The 27,213-nt window shown below is 40.0% G+C and overlaps 1 protein-coding gene across 7 annotated transcripts in view; it reads right to left on the reverse strand.

The window, feature by feature from the left end:
* The window catches only part of ralgapa2 (Ral GTPase activating protein catalytic subunit alpha 2), a 521,318-nt gene that overhangs the window by 365,463 nt on the left and 128,642 nt on the right, over positions 1-27,213 (reverse strand). For all 7 annotated transcript variants that reach the window (XR_011355999.1, XR_011356000.1, XM_069932375.1 and 4 more), the window contains exons 14-16: positions 23,118-23,229; positions 1,866-2,103; positions 899-1,066 (exon numbers count right to left, since the gene is read on the reverse strand). Coding sequence is in view for 5 of the 7 variants with exons in the window: in XM_069932375.1 (XP_069788476.1) it covers positions 899-1,066; positions 1,866-2,103; positions 23,118-23,229 (518 nt within the window). In the remaining 2 variants the exon portion in view is untranslated. The remainder of the gene's footprint in view (positions 1-898; positions 1,067-1,865; positions 2,104-23,117; positions 23,230-27,213) is intronic.

Here is a 27,213-nt window from a genome sequence, read left to right on the forward strand (position 1 = left end):
TGAATAGCATTGTTTCAATGTTGAAGTTTTGGCCATCATTGTCAACTTCAAGAATCTAAGATTACTACGAAATTAATCATTTACATGTGTAAATTGGAAACCAGACAGGCAGAGAATAGATACTATGAGAATATGTACTATGAGAAATTCTTCCAGACTTCTGTTAATTTTCTGTATACCAGAAGAATGTTCTTAATAAATAATTGGTGCATGAGATTAAATGACCAACAACAAATCATTTCTGTCTTTAGGAAGAGGATATGCAAAATGTAAAACATAAGCTGTAATTCCTTCAAAGAAATGTTATCCAATTGGTATGCAGGAAAATCCCTTAAATATTGTCCCGTGAGTGTGTTCTTTGAATGAGACCAAACTATCTTAGTGAGGTGACCTTGTCTACCCAACACTACAGACTGCTCATTCCCCTTAGAGTTATTTGAATAAAGTGTGTTTGAATTGTACTGTGTGCTTTGGTTGTACATTTTGTATCTTGACAGAAGCGCCACTTTAACACTCAGCCCCTCTAGTAGATGAACCTTCTCTTCAATCTATCTTGAAATGGGATGTTCAGACATGTTTCAAAATCTCATCTGATGTTTAATTGGTAATTTTGAAATTTTAACTCAAGCATCATTGATTCTGTATCCTATGTCTATTGTTATAAGGAAAATAAGTTATTTGTAAGGAGCAAAAGAAATTAGATGGAGGTAAGGAAAGTCGGTGAGGAAGAAACCAGAAACTAAAAAGAATTCAGGTCTTAACTGTGAAAATGAAATCAAAACTTAGCTAATCCATAGTCAGTACCTAACACAAAATTAGCTGGCTTTTAATTACAAAATATCCATGCTACACAAATTATCACAGAGTTCATGAATAATTAAGCCCTCCAGCAGCTCACCTGTTGCTTTCTGACGAACAATGTTTCTAGCTTTCTCGACACCTGGGGCACCTGAGGTAGTCGCACTTCTAAATCGCATATGTTCTTGTGTGCCATCAGCTTGATTTCTCCAACTTAGAGAAAATGACCTACCTACTCCAGTTACTTTACTAAGATCTTGATATATACCTTAAAATTAAAGATGCACAAAATATATTAAAATTAGCTCTGCAGATTTTCAATTAATATCTACATTTTTTCAATATATCAATACAACATTGCAGTTCTACCAAAAAATGTAGTACATTAATGTCTCTATATCAATACTGAAGATGAAAGGATCTGGGAGGTGATTTTACAAACATATGAACAGATTTTTCTTGCGTTGTTTAGATATTTGGAACAAGATCTGATCATTTTTCAACATTTTCACCTTCCAGTTGTACCCATTCATACTGAGAACAGATTTTTCTTGCATTGTTTAGATATTTGGAATAAGGTCGGATCATTTTTCAACATTTTCACCTTCCAGTTGTACCCATTCATACCGAGAACAACAGATTTTTCTTGTGTTGTTTAGATATTTGGAAAAAGGTCTGATCATTTTTCAACACTTTCACCTTCCAGTTGTACCCATTCATACTGAGAAGAACAGATTTTTCTTGCGTTGTTTAGATATTTGGAATAAGGTCTGATCATTTTTCAATATTTTCACCTTCCAGTTGTACCCATTCATATTGAGAAGGAGGTTGATTGTTGGGTGGGTAAATAGGTAGGAATGAGACGGAGAACAAGTGCATGCTATGCTATAGCTGGTCTGTAGTTAGCAAGGGATTACTTAAGATGGTATGTGAGTGGAAAAAGATTGAGTACCACTGCAATAGTTCATCTAGCATACTAATGAATAACAATTGGCAATTGGGTCACATTTCTTCCAACTCCCTGAAGAATGGCCTTCCACAAAAATGAAACAAAGCAATTATATTACCTTTCCCTCTTTGTTTCTTTTCTTTTTGCTCACTCAGTTTGTCCAATGGTAAATTATTCATATCCAAAGTGTAGACACATCTTGCTAACACCACCGTAAGAGAATCCATGATCTTTGCCCACTCAGTGATCAGTTCATTCCACATGGTAAGAGATGACAACACAGCCAGAAGTTCATCCCATAGCTCTCTTGAAATATACACACTCAAATTAGCCCGGATCCAAGCAACAATGAGAGTCTATGCAAAAGAAAATACATTTCAGATAAAGTTCAAATGATAACAACTGCAAGAGGCACAGAAAAGTGCAAGATTAGGAAATTACGCTTTTCTTATTCTAAAGGTGTCCTGTAATGTTCTATGTATAGTACAGACCCTTTGCCCCACAACCTTGTGCTGACCTATATAAACCTACTCAAAAAACTAAACCTTCCCTTCTTTATAACCCTCTTTTTTTCCATCCTGAGTAAACACCAGGAAAACATGAATGGTATAACTAAATGAAGATTTTGATTACCTTAACACAAATTGGCCTTAAAATATAAATTAAAGGTACACGAAAAGCAAAGAATAAGTTATAATAATCCAATATTTATTTATTTTGTTGATGAATATTGTTGGGTATAAGCCCGCCCTCTGCTGGATATCATGACGCCCATGTCATGATGTCACAATTCCATATATATAACCCTGTGTGTCAGTAGCCATGTTAATCTAATAGAAGTAAAGGATGAGAAAGCATCATGTCTCCGAGTCATAATTGTGCGAGTGTATACACAACAGTGGTGACGAGGAACAAAACGAACCCTACACATACTCCATGCACCAACCGTGAGAAAGAAAATAACAGAAGTAGAAAATGACTACCTAAGAACCCCAACAAATACCTGCCAAAAGATCAAGGCGAAAGCACGCCAAGATGGCGGAGGGAAAGTTTGGGGAATTCAATAAAGTAGAAGAAAGTAGAACGGTTTAACCACTACTGCGTAGCCCACAATACTGTGGAAGGTCCAGTAAACCACAAATGTGCCCTTTTCCTCAGTATAATGGGCAGTAAAACATTTGATCTCCTTAAGACCTTGCTGGCCCCGGAGGATCCAGGGACGACGACATTCAACAAATTATGCACAGCTCTAAGGAACCATTTAAGCCCCAAACCACCAGTTATGGCAGAAAGGCAACAATTCTATGAAAGGAGACAGGAACCAGGGAGAATCAGTAAGTGAATACCTGGCATCATTGCGCAAACTGGGTGAGCACTGTCATTTTGAACAATTTCGAAATCGGTCACTGCGAGGCAGATTAGTGATGGGGCTGGCAAATCGCTAAGCAAGGCAAAAATTATTAGCAATGGATGAAGACGTTACATTACATAATGCATACAGAGTTGCCTGCAGCTCTGAAATGGCAGTTAAAAACTTGGATGTGGATCAACCAGACCGACTGGTCAGGAGGTCTTCCACCAACATGCTTCCATTCTGGGAAATACAACCACTGACCAGAAAACTGTTTCTTCAAAAATTCTAAATGCAACTATTGCAAAATAGAAGGTCATATCAAAGCTAAATGTTGACTTCTAAAGCACAGGTGGTGGCCTGCGAATAAGCAGGCAGCTAAAGTCAAAACAATTGCGGAGAGAGGCAACCTAGCGACGATGATAAGAGCCAACGACTGACCTTGAGTGGTGGAGCACTCAAGTTCATAAAATTTCAGCTCCTGAGATATTACACATTCGAGGAATAAATGGAGGAAACACAGCAATCTTAATACAGCTAAAAATAAACAGACACCTCCTGAAGATGGAGTTAGACACAGGGGCAGAGGTGTTCCTAATGCTGTTAACATGTAAAGAAACACTTGCGACCACGCCTCCCAGTAAAACAATGGAAATAACTCTAAGATCTGAACAGGAGACAGAATCAAAGTGTTTGGAATATGTGCGGTCCAAGTACATTACAAACAACAGCAACTAAAAACACTCTCTCTCTACATCATGGATACCCAGGGATCAGCACTTTTCGGAAGAAACTGGTTACAACACATTCCCCTAGACTGGCTGGAAATTGATTCAATACTAAATATAAACCACACAGACACCAAATCCTCAACAACCATGCAGTGGTTTTCCAACAAGAAATGGGGAAAAATCAAAGGTGTTCAAGCCAAACTGCAATTAAAAGATAATACAGAACCAAAATTCTTCAAAGCCAGAAGAATCCCGTTTGCTATGAAAGGAAAAATTGAGACTGAATTAAACAGACTAAAACATGAAGGCATATTAAAACCAATACAATACAACGATTGGGCGTATGAAAAGAAAATGGTGAGATTCGCATTTGTGGCAAATACAAAGTTACCATCAATCTATCACTCAAAATACCCGAACACCCCATGCCCAAGGCAGAAGAATTATTCCAAGCACTGAATTATTCCAAGCACTAAATGGAGGGTAACAATTCACAAAACTAGATTTGTCACAAACATATGAACAGATAGAATTGGACAAAAAAAATTAAGGGAATATGTGACAATCAATACCCATCTGGGACTATTCATCTATACACGGACGGGCCTTAAGGAGTTTCAGCAACACCTGTGATTTTTCAAGCAACAATGGACAAATTACTACATGGACTCTCAGTTGGGTGTTACCTCGATGACGTCATCATCACAGGCCGAAACGACAGTGAACACATACAAAACCTTGATAAAGTTTTAACCAGACTACAACGATTACAAAAGGACAAATGTGTCCTCATGTTCCCCTCAATATCTTGGGTTTACAATTGATAATGAGGGGGTATGAATGAATCCAGCAAGAAAAGAAGCTGTTCGCAAGGCCCCATACCCAACCAACAAATCAGAATTATAGTACTTTTTAGGACTTGTTAATCAATTACTCAAGAAAGATCAAACATGGCATTGGAATACAGAAACTAAGAACACAGTCAATCAACTAAAGGAAATACTAACATCAACAAATAAGGTGCTGATCCACTACGACCCTAGTAAAGAAGTTACACTAGCCATGGATGCTTCACCAGTGGGACGAGGAGCAGTACTATCCCAAATCACAGAAAAATCTGAGCAACCAGTCACATATGCTTCGCGAACATTAACCACAAATGAACGCAATTACACCCAACTAGAAAAAAGGATTGGTAATAATTTTTGGTGTAAAAAAATTCCACCAATATCTTTACAAAAGAAAATTCATCCTGATCACAGACAACAAGCCTCTTAGTTTAATCCTGGGGCCACACAAAGGTATACCAGTATTAGCTGTGGCTAGAATTTAAAGATGGGCCATGATATTAGCGGCATATAACTATGATATAAAACATAAACCAGGAACACTCAACAGCCATGCAGATGCCTTATCACGCATACCGCTACCCGAGAAAGAACAACAAGAAGAAATTATTAAATGGACAGCAGAGGTAGCAGCCATCAACCAAAAACTTCAACAATTGCCCATAACAGCTCAGATGATCAGAAAGGAAACCCAAAAAGAGGCAACATTAAGCAAGATCCTATACTTCACCCTTAATGGATGGCCCAAATCTGAAGTCATTCCAGAAGATCTAAAACCTTACCACACACATTTGAAGAAGGACATTTACTATGGGGTATCCGTACAATTATTCCAGCCAAATGGAAAACTACCATGTTATGAGAACTGCACCATAACCATCCAGGAATGATACGAATGAAGGCACTCGCCCAGATGCATGTCTGGTGGCCCTCCATAGACAGAGACATTGAAACAACAGTGAGAGAATGCAAAGTATGTCTGTTAATGCAGACAAAAATGCCGCAAGCCAAAGCTAACCCATGGAAATGGCCATCCAAACCCTGGCATCAGATTCATGTGGGCTTTGCTGGACCATTTATGGGTGAGACTTTCTTAATAGCTGTGGATGCACACTCCAAATGGCCAGAAGTTTCACAGCTGAAAAACACCAAAGCAGATCCTAAGATTGACGAGCTATCTTTGCCACTTATGGATTGCCTTGTGGCGTAACACCACTAGGCAGGCGAACCGGCCCCGCTTGTAATCCACGCGGCGGGGCAGCTGGCTAAAATGGCACCATTGGGGGTTTCCCCTTCTCAGCACAGGGCTCAGAAGCCCGCGCTGGGGGACAACGTGATGCTCAAGTGAAGTCAGCGCCCCCCAGCGCGGTTCTCAGCCAGGTCCGGGCTGGGAGTACAAGTCCAGCCCAGCAGCCTGCAATAAATCAGTTCTGCTCAATAAGCTCAACCCGTCTGGTTGTGTGTTCTTTCAGTAGCAGTGTAGCTGCCGCTACAACTTCATGAATTAGTTACGGACAATGGGCCTCAATTTACATCCGAACATTTTAAAAGATTTATGCGTGATAACCATATCAGACATATTTTGTTCTTACCCTTCCACCCAAGTACTAATGGGAGGCAGCATGTTTTGTACAAACATTCAAAAAAGCAATAAAAATCATGAAACTTCTAAATGCCTTCTGGGTCATACAAAATGGCAGATTTCCTACTGGGGTACAGAAACATGCCGCATTCTACTACAAAATGCACTCCAGGAGAAATAATGTTTGGCTGCAACCTGCGGACCAGGCTGTCTACAATTCATCCAGATCTGGGTCTCCGATTGCATAAAACAGCATCACCACAAACCTTACCTAGAACATTGGAAGTGGGCGAGAGAGTCCTATACAAGATTATAGACAATATAATCACCTATTGGTGGTAGGAGTAATCTTACAAAAATTGAGCCCCTGCTTATCCTCTATTCTAGTGGGGGACCAATTGTGGAAGTGACATATTGACCAATTACGAGCAATGACTGACACTAAGGTCCATGAACTGCTTCATGAGCTGAAGGAGGTGGAACCAGACCTGCCGTGGCCTACCCCAACCATACCACCCCTCAGGACGAGTGAGGGGGTAGGGGCAGAGACTGTCTTGGAGCTGAGGAGTCCAGTAACGAAACATTCAGTCAGAAGGGCAGCGAAGACAGGCAGTCACCGCTGACTTGACTACCTACGGATCCTGATTGAAGACCAGCACAGCAAACCACACCGAGGCAGTCCAAAAGAAGACCACCTGAACACTTTATATATATAAAACCCTGTGTGTTAATAGCCATGTTAGCCTAATAGAAGTAAAGGATGAGAAAGCATCGCATCTCAGAGTCTTAATTGTGTGAGTGCATGCACAACAAATATGGTATAGTATAGGTGAACATGGCATTCATCAAGGGATATAGCTATGATGTTGGTGGGGAACCAGGAAATAACCTATTTTGATAACAATAAAAAATAAAGCATTTTATCTAAATGGTGAGATTGAAGAGGTCCAAGTTGCAGATGGGTTGGTTGGGTATCCAGTGCATGGCTAGTCTGCAGATGGAGAATGTAATTAAGAAAGTTAGGGTATTTACAGAAATCTAAACTAGAGGGAGGGTTGGCATTACCCAACTTTAGAATTTATTACTGGGCAATTAATATTAGTTACTTAAGGTATTGGTTGAATTATTCAGAATTATCTCTAAATCCCCATTGGGTAAATTTAGAAATTAAACCGATACAAAATTTTTCAATTAGCTCTATTTTGGGAGCTGCTCTCCCTTTTACTCTTACTAAATTATATAAACAAATTGATAATCCAATGGCGAAACATACACTACGTATATGGTTTCAATTCCGGAGATTTTTTGGCCTAAGTCATTTTATCTTGGAAACTCCTATCGTACTAAATTTCCTTTTTCATCCCTCTCTAATTGATCAAGCTTATTTACTCTGGAAAGTTAAAGGTATAACATGCTTTTCAGATTTATTCTTGGATAACTCTTTCATGTCATTTGAACAATTATCCATGAAATATGATTTACCTCGATCTCATTTCTTTCGATATTTGCAGATTAGGAGTTTCTTAGTTTCGACTTTACCCTCTTTTCCCAATCGGGAGACTACGACTGTTTTAGAGGATATACTATATTCAAAATTCCCTCCAAAAGGTGTGATATCTAAATTATATAATATAATTACAAAAATAAATTCTGGGACTTTTGAAAAGTTTAAAAATGATTGGGAAAGAGAACTCAACCTTCATATTTCCAATGAAAATTGGAACAAAATTTTGCGACTGGTAAACTCTTCTTCTCTATGTGCAAAACATTCACTAATACAGTTTAAAGTTGTTCATAGAGCTCATATGTCTAAAGATAAATCCATCGCTTTTATTCTCATATCGATCCTATATGTGATAAATGTCAATTGGAAATAGCTTCCCTTACACATGTTTTGGTCCTGTCCCTCTTTACAGAATTATTGGAAGGAAATTTTTTCCATTATATCTACTGTTTTGAATATTGATTTACAACCACATCCCATTACTGCAATTTTTGGATTACCTATGATAGATTTGACTTATTTATCTCTTCCTGCAGATCGTATGATTGCTTTTCTTACACTAATGGCTAGAAGATCTATACTATTGAATTGGAAAGAGGTTAATCCTCCCACTGTTTTCCAATGGTTTACCCAAACTATACTATGTTTAAATTTAGAGAAAATTAGAAACTCTGTCTATGAATCCCCTTCTAAGTTTGAGTTAACCTGGCGACCATTTATTCAATATTTTCATTTGTGGTGAGTTGATCTGGCTCTGTTTTCTTTCTATGATTATGTATGATAATTGGGCTGTAAGATGAGATCGGAGTGATCGGCGTGGTTTAGCTATATCTGTAGGTTTTATTTTAAAGTTTTTTTTAATTCAGATTTGTTTTTTCTTCTTTTTTGGGTTTTTTTTTCTCTTTTTTCATATATTGTTATTAATTATATCTTTTTTTTTAGAGATAGTTCACACCCTAAACTGATCTAAAATTTTTTTATGATATATTTTTATTCTGTAATATTATTGTTTAATATCTCTGTATTAATTCATTACTTACTATGTATTTTTTATATCTCTTTGAACTGTATGTGTTTATAAATTATAATAATAATAAAAAGATTGAAAAAGAAAGAAAAAAAGAAAGAAAGTTAGGGGAGTGCTATCATTCACTGTAAGAGGAACTGAATACAAAACAAAGGAGGTAATGCTTCAGTTATATAGAGAATGAGAGAGTGACCTAATTTGGGGTAACATATTAGTCTTATTTTTTTAAGTATGGAATTACAATGGAGGCAATTCAGAGAAAATGTACTAGAATGACACCTGGAATGAGCAAGTTCTCTTAAAAGGTACATTTCTTGGAGAGAGAACTTGATTGAAACCTGAGGGGTCTTCTCAGAATAGATGAAGAGAAAACAGTTTATCTTATAGGAAAATATAGAACAAGGGTCACAGCTTAATAATAATGGGTGATTAAGACAAATAAATAATTTTCTTCAGAAATTTGAATCATAAATATTCTCTTCCTCAATTGTTGGTGGAAGCAGAGTCTTTAAATAGTTCCAAGGCATAGTTACCTAGAAACTTTATTAGCAAGGCTGTGAAAGTTAACGAGGGTTTGTAGAAGTGAGATGACAATATGATTAACTTTCTTTTTAGTTGAACATGTTTGAGTGGCTAAATAGCTTACTCTTCCTAATTTATATGTTTGCATGCACTTATTACTTAATTTTATTAAATATTTACACATAATTTATTTAAATTTTAATCTAATCACTTGCTGTTAAATGAGGTGCCCTCCATCCCACATTATATTAAAAAAATCCAAAATATTTCAAAGTTCTATCTTCACATGTTAAAATAAGACTTTCAGAATGCAACAATACTTCACTACACTGGTACAAAATTCATGTGAATGCAATCAGTAAATTTAGAGTTTTACAACCTTATCTTTTGCATTTGTGTGAAATTTCATTATTATAGTTCACTTATTTCTTTAGGATATTCACACTTTGAATTTCTACTACTACTGTTGGTGTTTGTGCGTTACATATAATTTTCATTTAAAATTATTTATTTTCAATGGAGGACTACTGCATGAGCTAAACATATCCCTTATCTACAAATTTTAGAACCACAGAACATTACAGCACAGAAACAGGCCCTTTGGCACTTCTTGTCAGATGCCTTTACCAATAGAGACATGGGAGAAAATTCTCAAATTAGTTAACACTTCTTCAATGTGTGCTTGACACTCTTTGATATAGTTTAAGGTGGTTCATAGGGCCCATAAGTCCAAGGACAAGCTAGCTTATTTTTACTCCCAGATCAACCCTATCTGTGACAGATGTAATTCTGTGGCGGCTTCCCTAACACATATGTTTTGGTCCTGTCCTTTCCAGAAAAACTATTGGAAAGTTATTTTTGATATCATTTTAGCAGTTTTGCTCAATGACCTACAACCTCATCCTGTTACTGCACTTTTTGGATGACAAGTTTTGGACTCTGGCTTCAGCTTGTTATGTGATTGCATTTGTTAGTTTAATAGTCAAGAGATCCATTCTACTCAATGGAAAGACTCTAAACCACCTACTGTTTCAATAGTTTTCCCAAACTAAAGAATGTTTAAATTTGGAAAAATTTAGAAGTGGTACTGTTGACCCTTCGGTTAAATTTGAAGAAACATGGAAGCCATTCATTCAATATTTTCATATGATGCAAGTTGATCTTTTCCAAATACTTTTCAACATTTTTTTTGGTGAGTGTAGATGAGAGGAATCAACTACAAAATAATTGTTAAACCAATGAAATATGGTAGACTTTGTTTTCTTTATTGTTTGGTTTCTTAGTTAGGGAGATATTTTGTAATTACATTTGTTCAGTTTGAAATGGTCTGAGAATACAACCATAATTGGCAGTTTTAGGTGATATGGGAGCTCTAGAGCTCATCAGTCGGTCTTCTGGAGATTGCAACTTGATTCATCTTTGAATTCTTCTTGTAACCTTCATTAGAGGGAGCATTAGTATTAGTTTTTTTATTTTTGATAGATTTATAGGGTTTCATAATTATCCTAGATGATATATTTTTTCAGATACTATAAAAAGGTATAATGAGGGTTGTTATGCTATTATTTAACTGATTTTTATGTATAATCATTTTAACAACCACATTTAACAATTAGGGATGAAATTTAAAATTTGTCATATTGTGCATTCACTTTAATTATATGCTATGTATATTTTATTGCTTCACTAGATTAATAACTTGTATATGGATTAAAAATATTTTAAAAAGAAAATTTGATTCCTTTTCATGTTTGGCCTTTAAGAGATTGGGAAGGTCAGTTGAAATATGTTGCCCGATGTCTGTGTTTGTATATGTTACCCATTGTTAATGCAATTCCCGATCTCTTTGTATCATTCTTATGTTTATTAATCTGAAATTTAATAAAAAGATTGAAAAAGAAAGCGCTTCTAGTCTGTGCCAAAATTATTCTGCCTCGTCCCTCTGACATGCACATGGACCATATCCCCTCTGATTCATGTAGTTGTCCATATTTTTCTTAAATGTCAAAATTGAGCCTGCATTCACCAGAAAACAAACTTAAAACGCTTTCAAATGTGCAAAAGGTGCTAACCGCTGCATTTATAATATACAACAATTTGTATAACAATTGTTATACAGATACACAATCTTTTATCCGGAACCCTTGGGGGAACAGTGTGTTCCGAACTTCGGATTTTTCCAGATTTCAGAACAAAAGCCAGCTGCCCCAGATTTAAGCCCACCCGAATTGTGCTGCTGCATCCATCCCCTGCTGGCGTCTCTCTCCCCCCCCCCCGCCCACCTGAGTCGTGCTGCCGTCTTTCTCCCCCCCACCCACCGAGTCGCGCTGCCGTCTCTCTCTCTCTCTCATGCCTGAGTCGCACTGCCGTCTCTCTTCCCCACCGCCCACCCGTGTTGCGCTCCCATCTCTGCCCCCGCTCATCTACGTAGTGCTGCCATCTCTGTCCCCTGCTCAACCATGTCGTGTTACCGTCTCTCCCTCCCCCCCCCCCCACCCAACCTAATCACACTGCTGTCTCTTTCTCTCTCTCCCTCCACTGTACCAGCCCCAGGAAAAAAAATGCCAGTTTTTAGAGCTTTCCGGATTTTAGATATCTGGATAAAGGATTGTGTACCTGTACAACAATTATTTTTAGAATGTGGAAACTTACGTAACCCTCCATATTTATAATATATATACAGAAAAATGGTTATGAAGTGGGGAAATTCTAGGCAGTTGGTGAAGTAACAATATGTGCCGAAGGACCTGTACTGAAAATGATACAAATAGTACACATAAAATTCCTTTACACAAGATATTTTATAATTCTGATTTGATCATGCTGTTCTGTGATATGATCTGCAATTGGTAGTTAAACCACCCGCCTTTAATCTTAATATTGAAAAAGAAAAAAAAAGGGGAAAAAAATTCTCCCTCCCGCTAAACAAGGTTATCTGTATATATTGTTTCGAGGGAAGGGTAGATTAGTAGGGAGAATTGTTTCCCCTCTGTCACTCATTCAACCTATACTCCAATCCAGGCAACATCCTTGTAAATCTCCTCTGCACCCTCTCCATAACTTCCACATCTTTCTTGTAATGAGGTGGCCAGAAATCAACACGAAGTCCAACCAAAGTCTTGTATTGCTGTAACATGACCTTATGGGTCGAACTTGATCCCACAGTTAATGAAAGCCAACACATCATACACCTTCTGAACAATACTATCAATCTGTGCAGCAGCTTTGAATGTCATTCAAACACTGCCACAAATTTGAAAAGGTAAAATTTGGTTGAGAAAGCAGACACGCAAATTTCATGAAAGGAGCAGGAATAAATACGTATGAAAAAATGCGTAGAGATTATGTGTGCATAATCATGAATACCTTAAAACCAAATATAATGTTCAATTTGAATGTAAAAATTTTGCTAACTAACAGAGGATCAAAATAGACAGCAACAAAAAAAAATTGTAGTAAAAGCTCTGAAACTGGTGAGAGTTCTCAATTTTGAAGGGCAATATTTCCTTATCTCTCCCTTAGTATAATGCAAAAAGTTTTAAATAAAGAGCTGGAAAATTACCTGCACCTGCTTTTTCTCGGTGCACTTTTGACGGCCCTTCCGCTTCTCAACTTTAGCATTAAATAGGTGTATTCACAGCATTTCCCAGAACTCACAGCTACTTTGACTTCATCTCCTCCAATTCTGCTCTGCGCAAGGACTCCCTTATTTTATGCCAGTCTCACATATTAATTGCATTGTCTTGACAACGCTAGTTTCCACATTAGTGCTTTCAAAATGTATTTATTCCTTCTCTACCATAGCTTCTCATTTATTATAGTTAACACATTCCATTTTCCATGTTTGCTTCTCGCCCTTTTGTCCATCCAAACGTGGTTTGGATCTGTTTGAAACACCTCCAGCAACATGGCTGCTATCTTCCTCAGGACTTTCAGCTCTTCAAATGAATACTTTCTCCCATAATACTCGGATTCACTCTTCCATCTCCACCAGTAGGTCTCTCCTTCTCACAACACCTTCCTGGGCAAATGACTTTTGCATCACCCTGAACGGTCCTTCAAGATGAAGCAGTGAAGTGATTGAGCTGTATTTCTTCTGCAATTTTCAACATTTGGTAATCCTTGATGGGACCTCCTCTGCATCAAAGATATAGTGAATGCTTTTGTAAAACATCTTCAATAGGTTCACAAGAATTATTCTATATTTCCAGTGGCCTGTTATCAATTCCCCACTCCACTCTAACTGGTTGCAATGGAGCTTGAAGAATAAAATCTCTTCTTCAGACTTATTAATGCTATAGATACACAAACTTTTGAAATGGGAGGCATAGACTCCAATTCTGTTATGCCATGCAAATACAATCTGTCGGATTTTGTTATACCTCAACTCCTACCTCAACAGAATATCTACCCACAGAATCCTTTCAGCACCTTGTTCATCAAAAAGCTATTAACCACAGCCTTAAAGACTCTGCTTTCACTGCCCACTGAGGAAAATACACAAGAAAATATATTCACCTCATCTCAGCCTTAAACAGTGGCCCTTAGTTCTACAAAAGGAAACATCCTCTCCACATCCATCCTGTTAGGTCTTCTCAGGATCTAATTTTTCACATCAAGTTTCCTTTCATTCCACTAAATTCTAGCAGACACATACTACTCATACGACAATCTGTTTGGTTCCAGCTGTCATTCAAGTAAACATTACCCAAATCCCTTCCATTAACATCCTTAAGTAAACCATTCTCAGTATTCCATGCAAGAGTCTGTGATATCCACTCTGGTCTTATCAGTCACCCTAGAACCCTCAAAAATGCAGTGGAAGCAACTAATTCATATATTTTTCTTGTACATCAGTAGTTCTCAACCTTTTTCTTTCCACTCATATTTCTTTCTTCTTTGGCTTGGCTTCGCGGACGAAGATTTCTTCTTCTTTGGCTTGGCTTCGCGGACGAAGATTTATGGAGGGGGTAAAAGTCCACGTCAGCTGCAGGCTCGTTTGTGGCTGACAAGTCCGATGCGGGACAGGCAGACACGGTTGCAGCGGCTGCAGGGGAAAATTGGTTGGTTGGGGTTGGGTGTTGGGTTTTTCCTCCTTTGCCTTTTGTCAGTGAGGTGGGCTCTGCGGTCTTCTTCAAAGGAGGTTGCTGCCCGCCAAACTGTGAGGCGCCAAGATGCACGGTTTGAGGCGATATCAGCCCACTGGCGGTAGTCAATGTGGCAGGCACCAAGAGATTTCTTTAGGCAGTCCTTGTACCTTTTCTTTGGTGCACCTCTGTCACGGTGGCCAGTGGAGAGCTCGCCATATAACACGATCTTGGGAAGGCGATGGTCCTCCATTCTGGAGACGTGACCCACCCAGCGCAGCTGGATCTTCAGCAGCGTGGACTCGATGCTGTCGACCTCTGCCATCTCGAGTACTTCGACGTTAGGGATGAAAGCGCTCCAATGGATGTTGAGGATGGAGCGGAGACAACGCTGGTGGAAGCGTTCTAGGAGCCGTAGGTGATGCCGGTAGAGGACCCATGATTCGGAGCCGAACAGGAGTGTGGGTATGACAACGGCTCTGTATACGCTTATCTTTGTGAGGTTTTTCAGTTGGTTGTTTTTCCAGACTCTTTTGTGTAGTCTTCCAAAGGCGCTATTTGCCTTGGCGAGTCTGTTGTCTATCTCATTGTCGATCCTTGCATCTGATGAAATGGTGCAGCCAAGATAGGTAAACTGGTTGACCGTTTTGAATTTTGTGTGCCCGATGGAGATGTGGGGGGGCTGGTAGTCATGGTGGGGAGCTGGCTGATGGAGGACCTCAGTTTTCTTCAGGCTGACTTCCAGGCCAAACATTTTGGCAGTTTCCGCAAAACAGGACGTCAAGCGCTGAAGAGCTGGCTCTGAATGGGCAACTAAAGCGGCATCGTCTGCAAAGAGTAGTTCACGGACAAGTTTCTCTTGTGCCTTGGTGTGAGCTTGCAGGCGCCTCAGATTGAAGAGACTGCCATCCGTGCGCTACCGGATGTAAACAGCGTCTTCATTGATTTATGGAGGGGGTAAATGTCCTGCAGCTCATATACCACTTTAAGTAATCCCTATGCCATCGGTGCTCTGTGATTAGTAAGGGATTACTTAAGGTGTATGCAAGTGGGAAGGGAAGATTGAGAACCACTGCTCTAGACCCAATTGTTACTGAAATATTTTGCTTGAGAAAAAAGGTCATTGGCCCATTTCCTTTTGGAGTTATGAAACTGTGCACATAATGAGTCAATTAGGGACAATTAAAACAATTGTTTTCAAACATTTTCTTTCCAACCATATACCACCTTAAGCAATCCCATACTTATCTCAGAACAACTATAGGATAGGGATTACTTAAAATGGCAAGTGAGTAGAAAGAAAAAGGTTGAGAACCACTCTTGTACATCTTACCATAAAATCAAATATACTGTGTTTGATACAGAAAGAGTACCCCAAAACACAATCAAATATTGAATGGATTCAGTTATTCAACATATAAAGTTGCCCTTTGGCCCAACTCATCCATGTTGACCAAGATGTGAAAATAAACTGTATTTTGCCATTTCCCTTTCATGTACATGCCAAATATTTTTAGTGAACAGTATAATTGTACCTACCTTTACCATCACCTCTGGCAGCTCACTGCATCTATCCTCTCCCTCGCAGATCCCGTTTGAACCTTTCTCTCTCACCTTAAACATATGCCCTCAACCAATAAGCTTCTCACTGCGACTATCTTCCCTAGCTATGCTCCTCATAATTTTATGAACTTCCTTCATTACGGGAAAAACAAGTCCTAACCTATCCATTTTTCCCAAATTAAAATACAAAACTGCAAAAATATTAGTTTTTTTTGTGTTTCAGGAATAGATGCAAACAACACAAGAACCCAATCCATTATTAGAAACAGTATGTGCCAGGTCTTCAGGAGTTGAATTTCAGGGAAAGATTAAAAAGGTTAAGACTTTATTCCTTGGAGCAAAGAAGAATGAAGGGAGATTTGATAGAGGTTTATTAAATTATGAGAGGTATATAACAAAGTGGATGCAAGTCAGCATTTTCTACTTAGATTTGGGGAGATTAATACGAGAGGCCATAGTTTTAAGATGAAAGGGGAAAGGTTAAGGGAGAACATTAGGGCAAAGTTATTCACTCACAGAGTGGTGGGAGTGTGGAATGAACTGCCATCTAGTATGATGAATGCAGCTCGATCTTGAGTTTTAAGAATCCATTAATAGATATATGGATGGGAGAGATCTGGAGGATTACGGAATGGGAGCAAGTCAATGGGACTAGTGAAATAATGGTCAGCACAGACTATGAGGGACAAATGGCCTGTTTTCTGTGTTTTAGCGTTCTATGGCGTCTATATGAAAATGATCAAAACACGACAGATTTAATTTTTAAACTATTCAAGGTACAAGTGGCCCCACATTACAGTGGAGAAGGAGATTTTCTGTTACATTAACTGTAATGTAGCATCTTCACCAACACCAAGAGAGTTAAAAAAATAATTTATTCGCACATGAATTTTGAGGGGAAACTTTATTATACAAATTAAAATTCAACTTAACAATATGTCAATTACATAAATGGTGAATTTTTGATGAAGGGGAAGAGGGTGAATATAGGGGAAGGGGGTGATGTAGGGGAAGGGGGTGATGTAGGGGAAGGGGGTGATGTAGGGGAAGGGGGTGATGTAGGGGAAGGGGGTGATGTAGGGGAAGGGGGTGATGTAGGGGAAGGGGGTGATGTAGGGGAAGGGGGTGATGTAGGGGAAAGGGGTGATGTAGGGGAAAGGGGTGATGTAGGGGAAAGGGGTGAATATAGGGGAAGAGGGTGAATATAGGGGAAGAGGGTGATGTAGGGGAAGAGGGTGATGTAGGGGAAGAGGGTGATGTAGGGGAAGAGGGTGATGTAGGGGAAGAGGGTGATGTAGGGGAAGAGGGTGATGTAGGAGAAGAGGGTGATGTAGGAGAAGAGGGTGATGTAGGGGAAGAGGGTGATGTAGGGGAAGGGGGTGAATATAGGGGAAGGGGGTGATGGAGGGGAAGGGGGTGATGGAGGGGAAGGGGGTGATGGAGGGGAAGGGGGTGATGGAGGGGAAGGGGGTGATGGAGGGGAAGGGGGTGATGGAGGGGAAGGGGGTGATGGAGGGGAAGGGGGTGATGGAGGGGAAGGGGGTGATGGAGGGGAAGAAGGTGATGTTTGGGAAGAGGGTGATGTTTGGGAAGAGGGTGATGTTTGGGAAGAGGGTGATGTTTGGGAAGAGGGTGATGTTTGGGAAGAGGGTGATGTTTGGGAAGAGGGTGATGTTTGGGAAGAGGGTGATGTTTGGGAAGAGGGTGATGTTTGGGAAGAGGGTGATGTTTGGGAAGAGGGTGATGTTTGGGAAGAGGGTGATGTTTGGGAAGAGGGTGATGTTTGGGAAGAGGGTGATGTTTGGGAAGAGGGTGATGTTTGGGAAGAGGGTGATGTTTGGGAAGAGGGTGATGTTTGGGATGAGGGTGATGTAGGGGAAGAGGGTGATGTAGGGGAAGAGGGTGATGTAGGGGAAGAGGGTGATGTAGGGGAAGAGGTGATGTAGGGGAAGGAGGTGATGTAGGGGAAGGAGGTGATGTAGGGGAAGGAGGTGATGTAGGGGAAGGAGGTGATGTAGGGGAAGGAGGTGATGTAGGGGAAGGAGGTGATGTAGGGGAAGAGGGTCACATTTCTAATATATTTATAATAATCTGATGGCCAAACCTAGATGATAGGTGAACACCACAAGTAACTCAGTCATTCAGCCTCTGGATAATTTAAAGAGGAAACCTTTATTTTATAAAACCTGTCCGCATATTGGTTTAGGATGTGAGTATCATCGCCACAAAGTGGATTGTGTTTCTCATACTGGAAATCTGAACTAACAAAAGAAACAACAATGCTAAAAATTCTCGATCAACCTTCCCGAAGAACTGCAAGGAAGAAGTTTGGTTGAGCTAGTGGAGTTGTTCTAGTGAACCGGTGCGAACTCGAAAGGTCGACATGGCCTGTTTCCGCTCCGTAAATGGTTATATGGTTTAGTGATCGGAACGGCTGTCTGCAGGGCTCACCCATATCAGTTATTTTATGCATCTTTCATAAAGAAAGGTAGAAATTTAATTCTTTAGGCACAATATTTTCCCCTCCATCTGCGTCACCCTTTACAAGCTATGCTCTGCTTGAACATCAAATTTTGCTTCAACAGCAGATTAGAAACTCTACTGCATCCCAAAGTATACCAGTTTCAGATGAGTTCCAACTTGTATTGCAATGGAATAGGTGCTGCATATTTGTAGTAATGGGGATTATAGAGCTGGGGTAGAGGCAGGTTGGGCTAGAGCAAAAAGAGAAGTTATTACAAATGCAAGGATTAAAAGAAACTGAACTTTAAAAATAAAAATTAGCTAAACACCCCAATGAAAGAACACAGGAGGTCAAGCAGCATTAGCCAGAATAAAACAATGGTTGACACCGAGTTGAAAATCTTTATTGAGAATTGTGGCGAATTGCACCACTTCATTATCAAATCGGTGTTCGTAGTTGCAGGCCCTTGGTGGCCAGGGACACAAAGAACTCTGGGAAGCGCATGAATTCAGAGGTCAAGTGATTGTGATAGCCCACCAATTAGAATTATTTAAACTCCTGCGAAGATTTCATTAAACAGTTCTGTTGGTTCAGCTCACAGGCAACTTCTGTTGTGCTTTATTCACTGCATCACTCACTGCATTGGAGACCCCAAAGGTCCAAGTGACATTTTGGAACTCACTATGGATGTGCAGAGGCCACTGTGCTCAAACATCCAGTATTTTGGACCTTGCAGCCACAGGTCTGGTTTGAGCAGGCCAAGGCCCAGATCCATCTACACCAGATTACCACTGATGCAATGAAGCACTGCTATGTTGTTGCATCGCTGGGCCAAGACACTGCAGGGTGTATTGTCAGCCTCCTGCCAACGACAGGTATGAAGCCATCAAAGTCCTGCTGGACCAAGACACTGCGGGGAGTATTGGCGATTTCTTACACCAGCCTCCTGCCAACGACAGGTATGAAGCCATCAAAGTCCAGCTCATACATAATTTTGGCCTTTCCCAACGCAACAGGCCAGCACGACTTTTCCATATGGACAACCTGGGCGACTGCACTCCTTCCGAACTAATGAACAAGCTCCTGGACGACACAAGCCCTGTCTAATTTTCGAACAAATTTTTCCTCAAGCATCCGAAGACATCCGTTTGCTGCTTGCAGCGCAGACAGAGAGCAATGGTACTATTACCATTAGAGATGGGGAGCTGCAGCCCACCACTGCTGTTTCCCCTGCTTTATCTGGGAAACAACGAGGCCGGCCGTCCGTAGAGGAAGTGACGACCAGTCACAAGAACAGCTTCCTTTTCCTCTGGGATCAACACTCAGGCTGGTGGTTCTTGGTCGACACTGAAGTGGAAGTCAGCGTGTTTCCCTCCTCCGCCCCAGACACACGTTCAGGAAGGAAAGGCCTTCCTCTCATGACCGCCAACAACAGCAGCATTTGGATGTACTGGTCATGGACAATTCCACTCAATTTTGGCTCATCATGGTTCAGCTGGTCCTTCACCAATGCTGATGTATCACAGCCAGTCCTGGGAGCTGTTTTTTTTGTGAACACACTCCCTTCTAGTAGATCTCAAAGGTCATCACGTAGTTATTTCAAAGACTTTTGAGTCCTCACCTTGCACCCCGCAGCATTGCCCACACCTCACCTTGACTCGGTGACGCTCTGTGATGATGAATACACCAGAATCCTAGAAGAAATCCCCAGCATTACTTCTCCACAGTTTTCGATGGCCCAACCAAAACATGGAGTCCAGCACCACATTCTGACTCACGGATGCCCCCTGCATGCTCAAGCGCGCAGACTACCTCTGGATAAATTGCAATTGGCTAAAGACTAATTCAGACATATGGAGGAAATGGAAATCGTTCACTGCTCCGACAGCCCTTGGGCATCACCACTGCATTTGGTACCCAAGGCATCTGGAGAGTGGAGACCTTGTGGAGGCTATTAGCATCTGAACAACATTACAATGTGGCAGATCACTACCCAGTTCACATATTGAGAATTTTTATGCGATCTTTCATGGTGTTAAGATTTTCTCCAAAATTGACCTGGTACTATCAGATCCCAGTTCCCCCCAGACTTCACTCCTAAGACTGCCTTGATTACCCCGTTTAGGCAATTTGAATTCCTCCGTATGCTTTTTGGTTTAAAAAAAAACGCAGCCCAGACATTTCAATGCCTAATGGACTCAGGGCCTGGATTTTGTCTTCATTTATTTGGATGATATCCTTATCACCAGCCTCTCGTGGCAGCAGCACCGGGCCCATCTCTGTCAACTATGTCAGCAGCTAGATGACTACGGGTTAGCAATCAGTCTGGCCAAATGCCAGTTTGGCCTCACATCAATCAATTTCCTCAGCCACCACATCAGTCAGCATGGAGCGGTTCCACTACGTTCCAAGGTCATGGCCATTTGCAAATTTCCAAGATCCCCTACCATTAAAGGCCTGCAGGAGTTTGTTGGCATGATTAAATTTTACCATCGTTTCATGCCAGATGCAGCCAAAGTTATGCAGCCACTTTTCAAACTCTTGTCCGGACATCCCAGGGAACTGAAATGGGATGACAAGGCCAGGGCCGCATTAGAGTCTGCTAAAGGAGCGCTAGGAAGAACCACTATGCTCATGCACCCAAGGATTGGCGTGCCAGTCAACAGCTCTGACGGTGGATGCATCAGGCACTATGGAAGGCAGGGTCCTGGAACAGCTCATCATCGTCATCTGGTAACCCCTGGCTTTTTTTCGTCATCATTTGAGATCACCAGGGCAGAAGTACAGTGCTTTTGACAGGGACCTCCTTACCCTCTACTTGGCCATACAGCATTTTTGCTATTTCCTAGAGGGAAGAGAGTTCAAGGTCTACATTGATCACAAGCCATTGACTTTTGCCATTGCCAAGATATCAGATCCGTGGTCAACAAGACAATGACAACTCTCCTATATTTCAGAGTTTACAATTACCATAAAACACCAACGCAAAGAACAATCTAGTCACCTACACATTATCCCGCATCCCCATTGCTTCACTCCATTCACCTGCTCACAGTATAGACTACATGGCTTTGGCTGTAGATCAGCAGGAAGATAAAGAGATGGCCACATATCGCACTGCCATATTGGGACTGAAATTGGAGGACATATGTTTTGGACCATCAAATGCCTCCCTACTTTGTGACGATACATCGGCCAACCAAGACCCGTTGTACCTGTTATGTGGCGACAACTGGGTGTTTGATGCCATACATAGTTTGGCTCATCCTTCGATTAGGACAACAACAAGGCTCGTGGCAGGAAAATTCATGTGGCACTGCCTGCCAGAATGAAATCCCTGGGACTGCTAAGGGGAATCCATAAACCAATTCTACGGAGGACATAGCTAGATCTTCTTTTGAAGTGGTACAGATACCTAAAAGTTCCCAAGGCTCTCATGGCATTGGATTGGATAGATGTACAGCCTTGGGTACTTTTAGGTATCCGTACCACACCAAAGTAAGATCTAACTACGTCCTCCGCAATTGTATTCCTGCGCAAGGATGCTCACAGGATGCGTTGCCTTATGAAGGTCCTTTCAAGGTGGTACGGTGTGATGGCTACACATTTGTTATAGACATTGGCAGTAGGCAAGAAATGGTTTCAGTAGATCGTCTTAAGCCGGTACATGTCAAACCTAGATCAGCTGGTATGGGTGGCATGCCTCGGGCGCAGGGGGCATCCGCTGGCCCATTCTAGCCATATAGGGGAGACTGTGGTCTCACCTCTTTGGGGTGGGGGGGGAAGGAAGGCGTTACGTGGTGAAATGCGCCACTCCATTATCAAACCAGGGTCCGTAGTTGTAGGTCCCTGCAGGATCAGGAGTTCCCGGTGGCCAGGGGACACAAGGAACTCTGGGAGTTGTGTGACCTCTGAGGTCAGATGATTGTGATAGCGCGCCAACTGTAATTATTTAAACTCATGCAAAGATTTCATTAAATAGTTCTGTTGGTTCAGCTCACAGACAACTTTTGTTGTGCTTTATTCAGTGAACCACTTGCTACAATGGGGAAATTAAAGTGGAGAAGTCAATTAATTTACAAATAAAAACATCTAATGTAAAAAAGACGAATCCACACAGACATGCATCATGGCAACTTATTTCAACCAATAAGAAAGGCACAGGTAAAAAACAAATTATAATTTTCATTGGATACTGTAAATAACACAAGCTATCAAGTCCCAATTGGCACAAGATCCTCTTTTTAAAAAAAAAACTATAATCAACTGCAATTTTGTCTCACATATGCCCTGACAACAAAGAGGATCTTGAAAAAAATAAGTTAAAAAAAATAAGTTTCACATTGTAATGTACAATGGAAATGATTAACAGAGTATTCTGGATATTGGAAATCTGACACAAACAGAAAATGTTGGAAAATAGTCAAATGCAAAACACACAGCAAGTCTAATACCAACTATTGAGAAAAACCCAGTGCTAACATTTTAACTGAATGGCTTTGCATCAAAACTGGGAACCCTACAGATCCACAGATGTTAAGGTGCAGGGAAAGGGGTTAGGGAGGAAAAACATTAACTCTAATTTTGCGACAGATTATGCCTGGGAATATTTCCAGAATTTGCTTTTACCACACCCAAAATGATTACACATTTATTACATGGCTTTCCATTAAAATATTGACATAATTTACCCGAAAAAGTAGTTCAGCCATGTGCTCTGCAAAAATATCCCGTTTGTGCAAATCCTGTTGCTTTTGCATAATTGTTTCAGTGATCTTGAGCAATACTCGCAATAGTTGTTCCCTGTATTAAAGAAAAGCCCAGTCATTAATAACATACAATACATCTTAGCAAGAGACTTGAGCTAAATAGTCATATAATGCATATAATGGAAATAGCAAACTACTGTCAGAGTTTTAAATATTTGCTGAACAAAACATTAGATCATCTGCATCATGGAAATAAATTTCCAACATGCCAAAATTCTGAGGGAAAGTCATGAATTTCTCTGTATTTACATAGTATCCTCCTTAATTTTGCAACAAATACAATTTTTCCTTTATTTGCCTGTGCTCCACAATTTTAAATTTATAATCAAACAATTCACATGTGATTAAGTGTACATTCTAGATTTCATTAAAAGGTATTTGTGTACATTTTGCTTTGACCATGTAAAAATTACAGCACTTTTTATACATAGTCCCTTCATTTCAGGGCACCATAATGTTTGGGACAAAACAATGGAATGTATATTAAAGTAGTCATGTTTAATACTTTGTTGCATATCCCTTGCATGCAATGACTACTTGAAGTCTGTGATTCATGGACATAACTTGACATTCATGACCATCTTTTCTGATAATACTCTGCCAGGCCTCTACCACAGCCATCTTCAGCTCCTGCTTGTTTTAGGAGCTTGTCCCCTTAACTTTTCTCTTCAGCATATAAAAGGCATGCTCAATTGGATTTAGATCAGGTAACTGACATGGTCATTCAAGAATTTTACAGTTTTTAAGCTTTGAAAAACACTTTTGTTGCTTTAGCATTTGTAGTGGAACATTGTAATACATGCATTGTACTGGTTGGCCCGCCCCTGATACTGTAACTCCTCCCCCTCAGGATTCCTAATAAAGGCATTACCGACCAATCCCCTCACTCAGTACTGCCTTGGGAACAGGCCAACAGCTTGCAAGGCCTGTAAGTTTATTGCGATTAAAGCCTATTGATCTCAACCTCTGGTCCGTTAGCGCTACAGCACTATGTTTGCTATAGTCTTGTCTTGCTATAGGATGAAGCGCCATCCAATGAGTTTTGGGGCATTTGCTTGAACCTAAACAGTTAAGATGCTTCTCTACACCTCAGAATTAATTTTTCTACTGCCATCAGCAGTTACATAACTAACGAAGATAAATGTGCCAGTATCTGCCACAGTCATATATGCCCAGGCCATAACACGTTTCACAAATGAGGTGGTGTGCTTTGGATCTGGGAAGTTCCTTTACACCAACACACTTTGCTCTTGCCATCACTCTGATACAGGTTCATCCTGATCCCATCTGGCCACAGGACGTTTTTGCAGAATTCTGCAGGCTCTTAAATTATTAAATACTTCTTGGCAAACTGTAATTTGCCCATCCTGTTTCTGTGGCCAACTAAATGGTTTACATCTTGCAATGTAGTTTCTGTATTTCTGTTCATGAATTCTTCTGACCACAGTCTTCATCGACACATCCACACCTGCCTCCTGAAGAGTGTTTCTGATCTGTTGGAAAGATACTTGAGGATTTTTTGTCACGATGATGAAAATTCTCCTGTCATCAGCAGTGGAGGTCTTCCTTGGGCCTATCAGTCCCATTGTGATAATTGAGCTCACCAATACACTTTCTTCTCAATGATGTTCAATAAAGTTGATTTAGGTTATCCTAAGGTTTGGGAGATATTTCTTACTGTTTATTCTCGTTTTTCAGCCTCATTGATTCTTTGATTTTCAACTCTGGTATTGAAAAATGGCAATTACAGACCTCAAATGCTTAAAACAAAGCCTAGCTCCTTTATACCTTCATCAAAGAAGCAATTAAACATACCTGCTTAATCACAAACATCTGTGAAGCCAAATGCCCTGAAATGGGTGAAATGTGTATAAAAAGTGGTGTAATTTCTACATGGTCAAACCAAAATGTACACAAATACCCTTTGATAAAATCTGGAATGTGCACTTAATCACATGTGAATTGTTTGATTACAAATTTAAAACTGGAGCACAGGGGCAAATCAAGTAAAAAAAAATGTGCCTTTGTTCCAAACATTATGCATAAGGCAAGGACTATGTGGAATGGGACAACTCTTGTGCAGAGCCAGGTCAGACTCAACAGACGTGAACTCCATTCATGCAGTAACTTTTTTTGTGTTTTCATTCTGTTCCCTTATTCTAATGGGACATATTCCTCAAAAAAAAACAAATCATCATATTCCACTCTTTTTGATCTTTATTTAAAAGCAATCACTTTTTAGATCCCATTCAAACACGATAATTTTTTTTCCACAATATATTTTCAATGCTTTTTGCCCACAAAGAGTCAACTGTGTTCTCTTCACAAATCTTAATTTTACAAATTCTCACATTCCATAGGCCTCTTCAGCCCTCCAATCTCTGCTGAATCATTTTTCTACCTAGTCCCACTGACATACACCCAGTCCATAGCCCTCCATACATCCATCCACACATCTGACCAAATTCTTAAATGTTAAAATTGCATATGCCTTCACCATTTCAGCTGACAGCTCATTCCACACTCCCGCCACTCTCTGTGTGATGAAGTTTCCTCTCATGTTCCCCATAAACATTTTCCCTTTTACCCTTAACCCATATCTTCTGGTTTATATCTCACCTACCCTCAGTGGAAAAAAGCCTATCTACATTTACTCTGTCTATTCCCCTCATAGTTTTAAATAGCTCTATCAAATCTCCCCTCATACTTCTATACTCCAGAGAATAAAGTCCTAACCTGTTTAACATTTCCTGGTAACTCAGTTCCTGAAATCCAGGCAACATCCTAGTAAATCTTCTCTGCATTTTTTCATTCTTATTACTTTCTTTCCTGTAGTTAGGTGACCAGAACTGCACAAAATACTCCAAATTTGCCCTCACCAACATCTTATACAACCTCACCATAAAATCTGAACTCCTATACTCAATACTTTGATTTATGAAGGCCAATATGCCAAAAGCTCTCTTTACAACCCTATCCACCTGTGACACCACTTTCAGGGGATTATATATCTTTATTCCCTGATCCCTCTGTTCTACCCCACTCTTTACTGCCCTACCATTTACTGTGTATGTCCTTCCTTTGTTTGTCCTTCCAAAATGCAACACCTTACACTTGCCTGCATTAAATTCTATCTTCCTTTTTTTCAGCCCATTTTTCCAGCTGCTCTCTCTGAAAGCTTTGAAAAATCTTCACTGTCCACACCTCCAACCTTTGTATCATCTGCAAACTTGCTGATCCATTTTATCACATTATCATCCAGATCATTGACATAGATAACAAACAACAGTGGCCCCAGCACTGATCCATGAGGCATACCACTAGTCACAGGCCTCTGGTCTGAGAAGCAATCATCCCTAACTACATTCTAGCTTCTCCCATCTAGCCATTGTTGAATCCAGTTTACTACTTTACCATAAATACCGAGCATCTTAACCTTTTTGACTAACCTCTAATGTGGGACTTTATCAAAGGTCTTACTAAAGTCTATGTAGACAACATACACAGACTTTCCCTTGTCAACTTTCCTGGTAACCTCCTTGTAATTCTATAAGGATGGTTAAACATGACCGACCACGCACAAAGCCATGTTGACTATCCCCAATCAGTTCCTGGATGTAGAGGTTAAAACCTTGTGTTTATGATTTATGGTTGTTTTATGACTTTCCCTTTAAGGATTCATTGTTTTTGTAGTTACCCGAGTTACTATGATGCCATATGTCGTAATATTCGAGCTGAAGAGTAGCTCATTCTCATTCTTGGAATAACTTGAGAAACTTTTCTTTGAATTTATCATTATTCATGATCATTATTATTCATTTATTATCATTTTAATTCATTTATATTTGTTTGAAGTTGAGTATCATTATCATTTACAATATGCTTTGTTTTACTCATTGTTATGAAGTGCGAAGCTATGAAAATGCTTATTCACTTTTATCAATGAAAAATTAAAGCTATTTTCAGCTACAATTATGAAGTTTGATTTATTTGGATGAATAAGATATAATTAGGAATA

Source organism: Narcine bancroftii, chromosome 4 (assembly GCF_036971445.1).
Source record: "Narcine bancroftii isolate sNarBan1 chromosome 4, sNarBan1.hap1, whole genome shotgun sequence".
Classification (NCBI taxonomy): Eukaryota; Metazoa; Chordata; class Chondrichthyes; order Torpediniformes; family Narcinidae; genus Narcine; species Narcine bancroftii.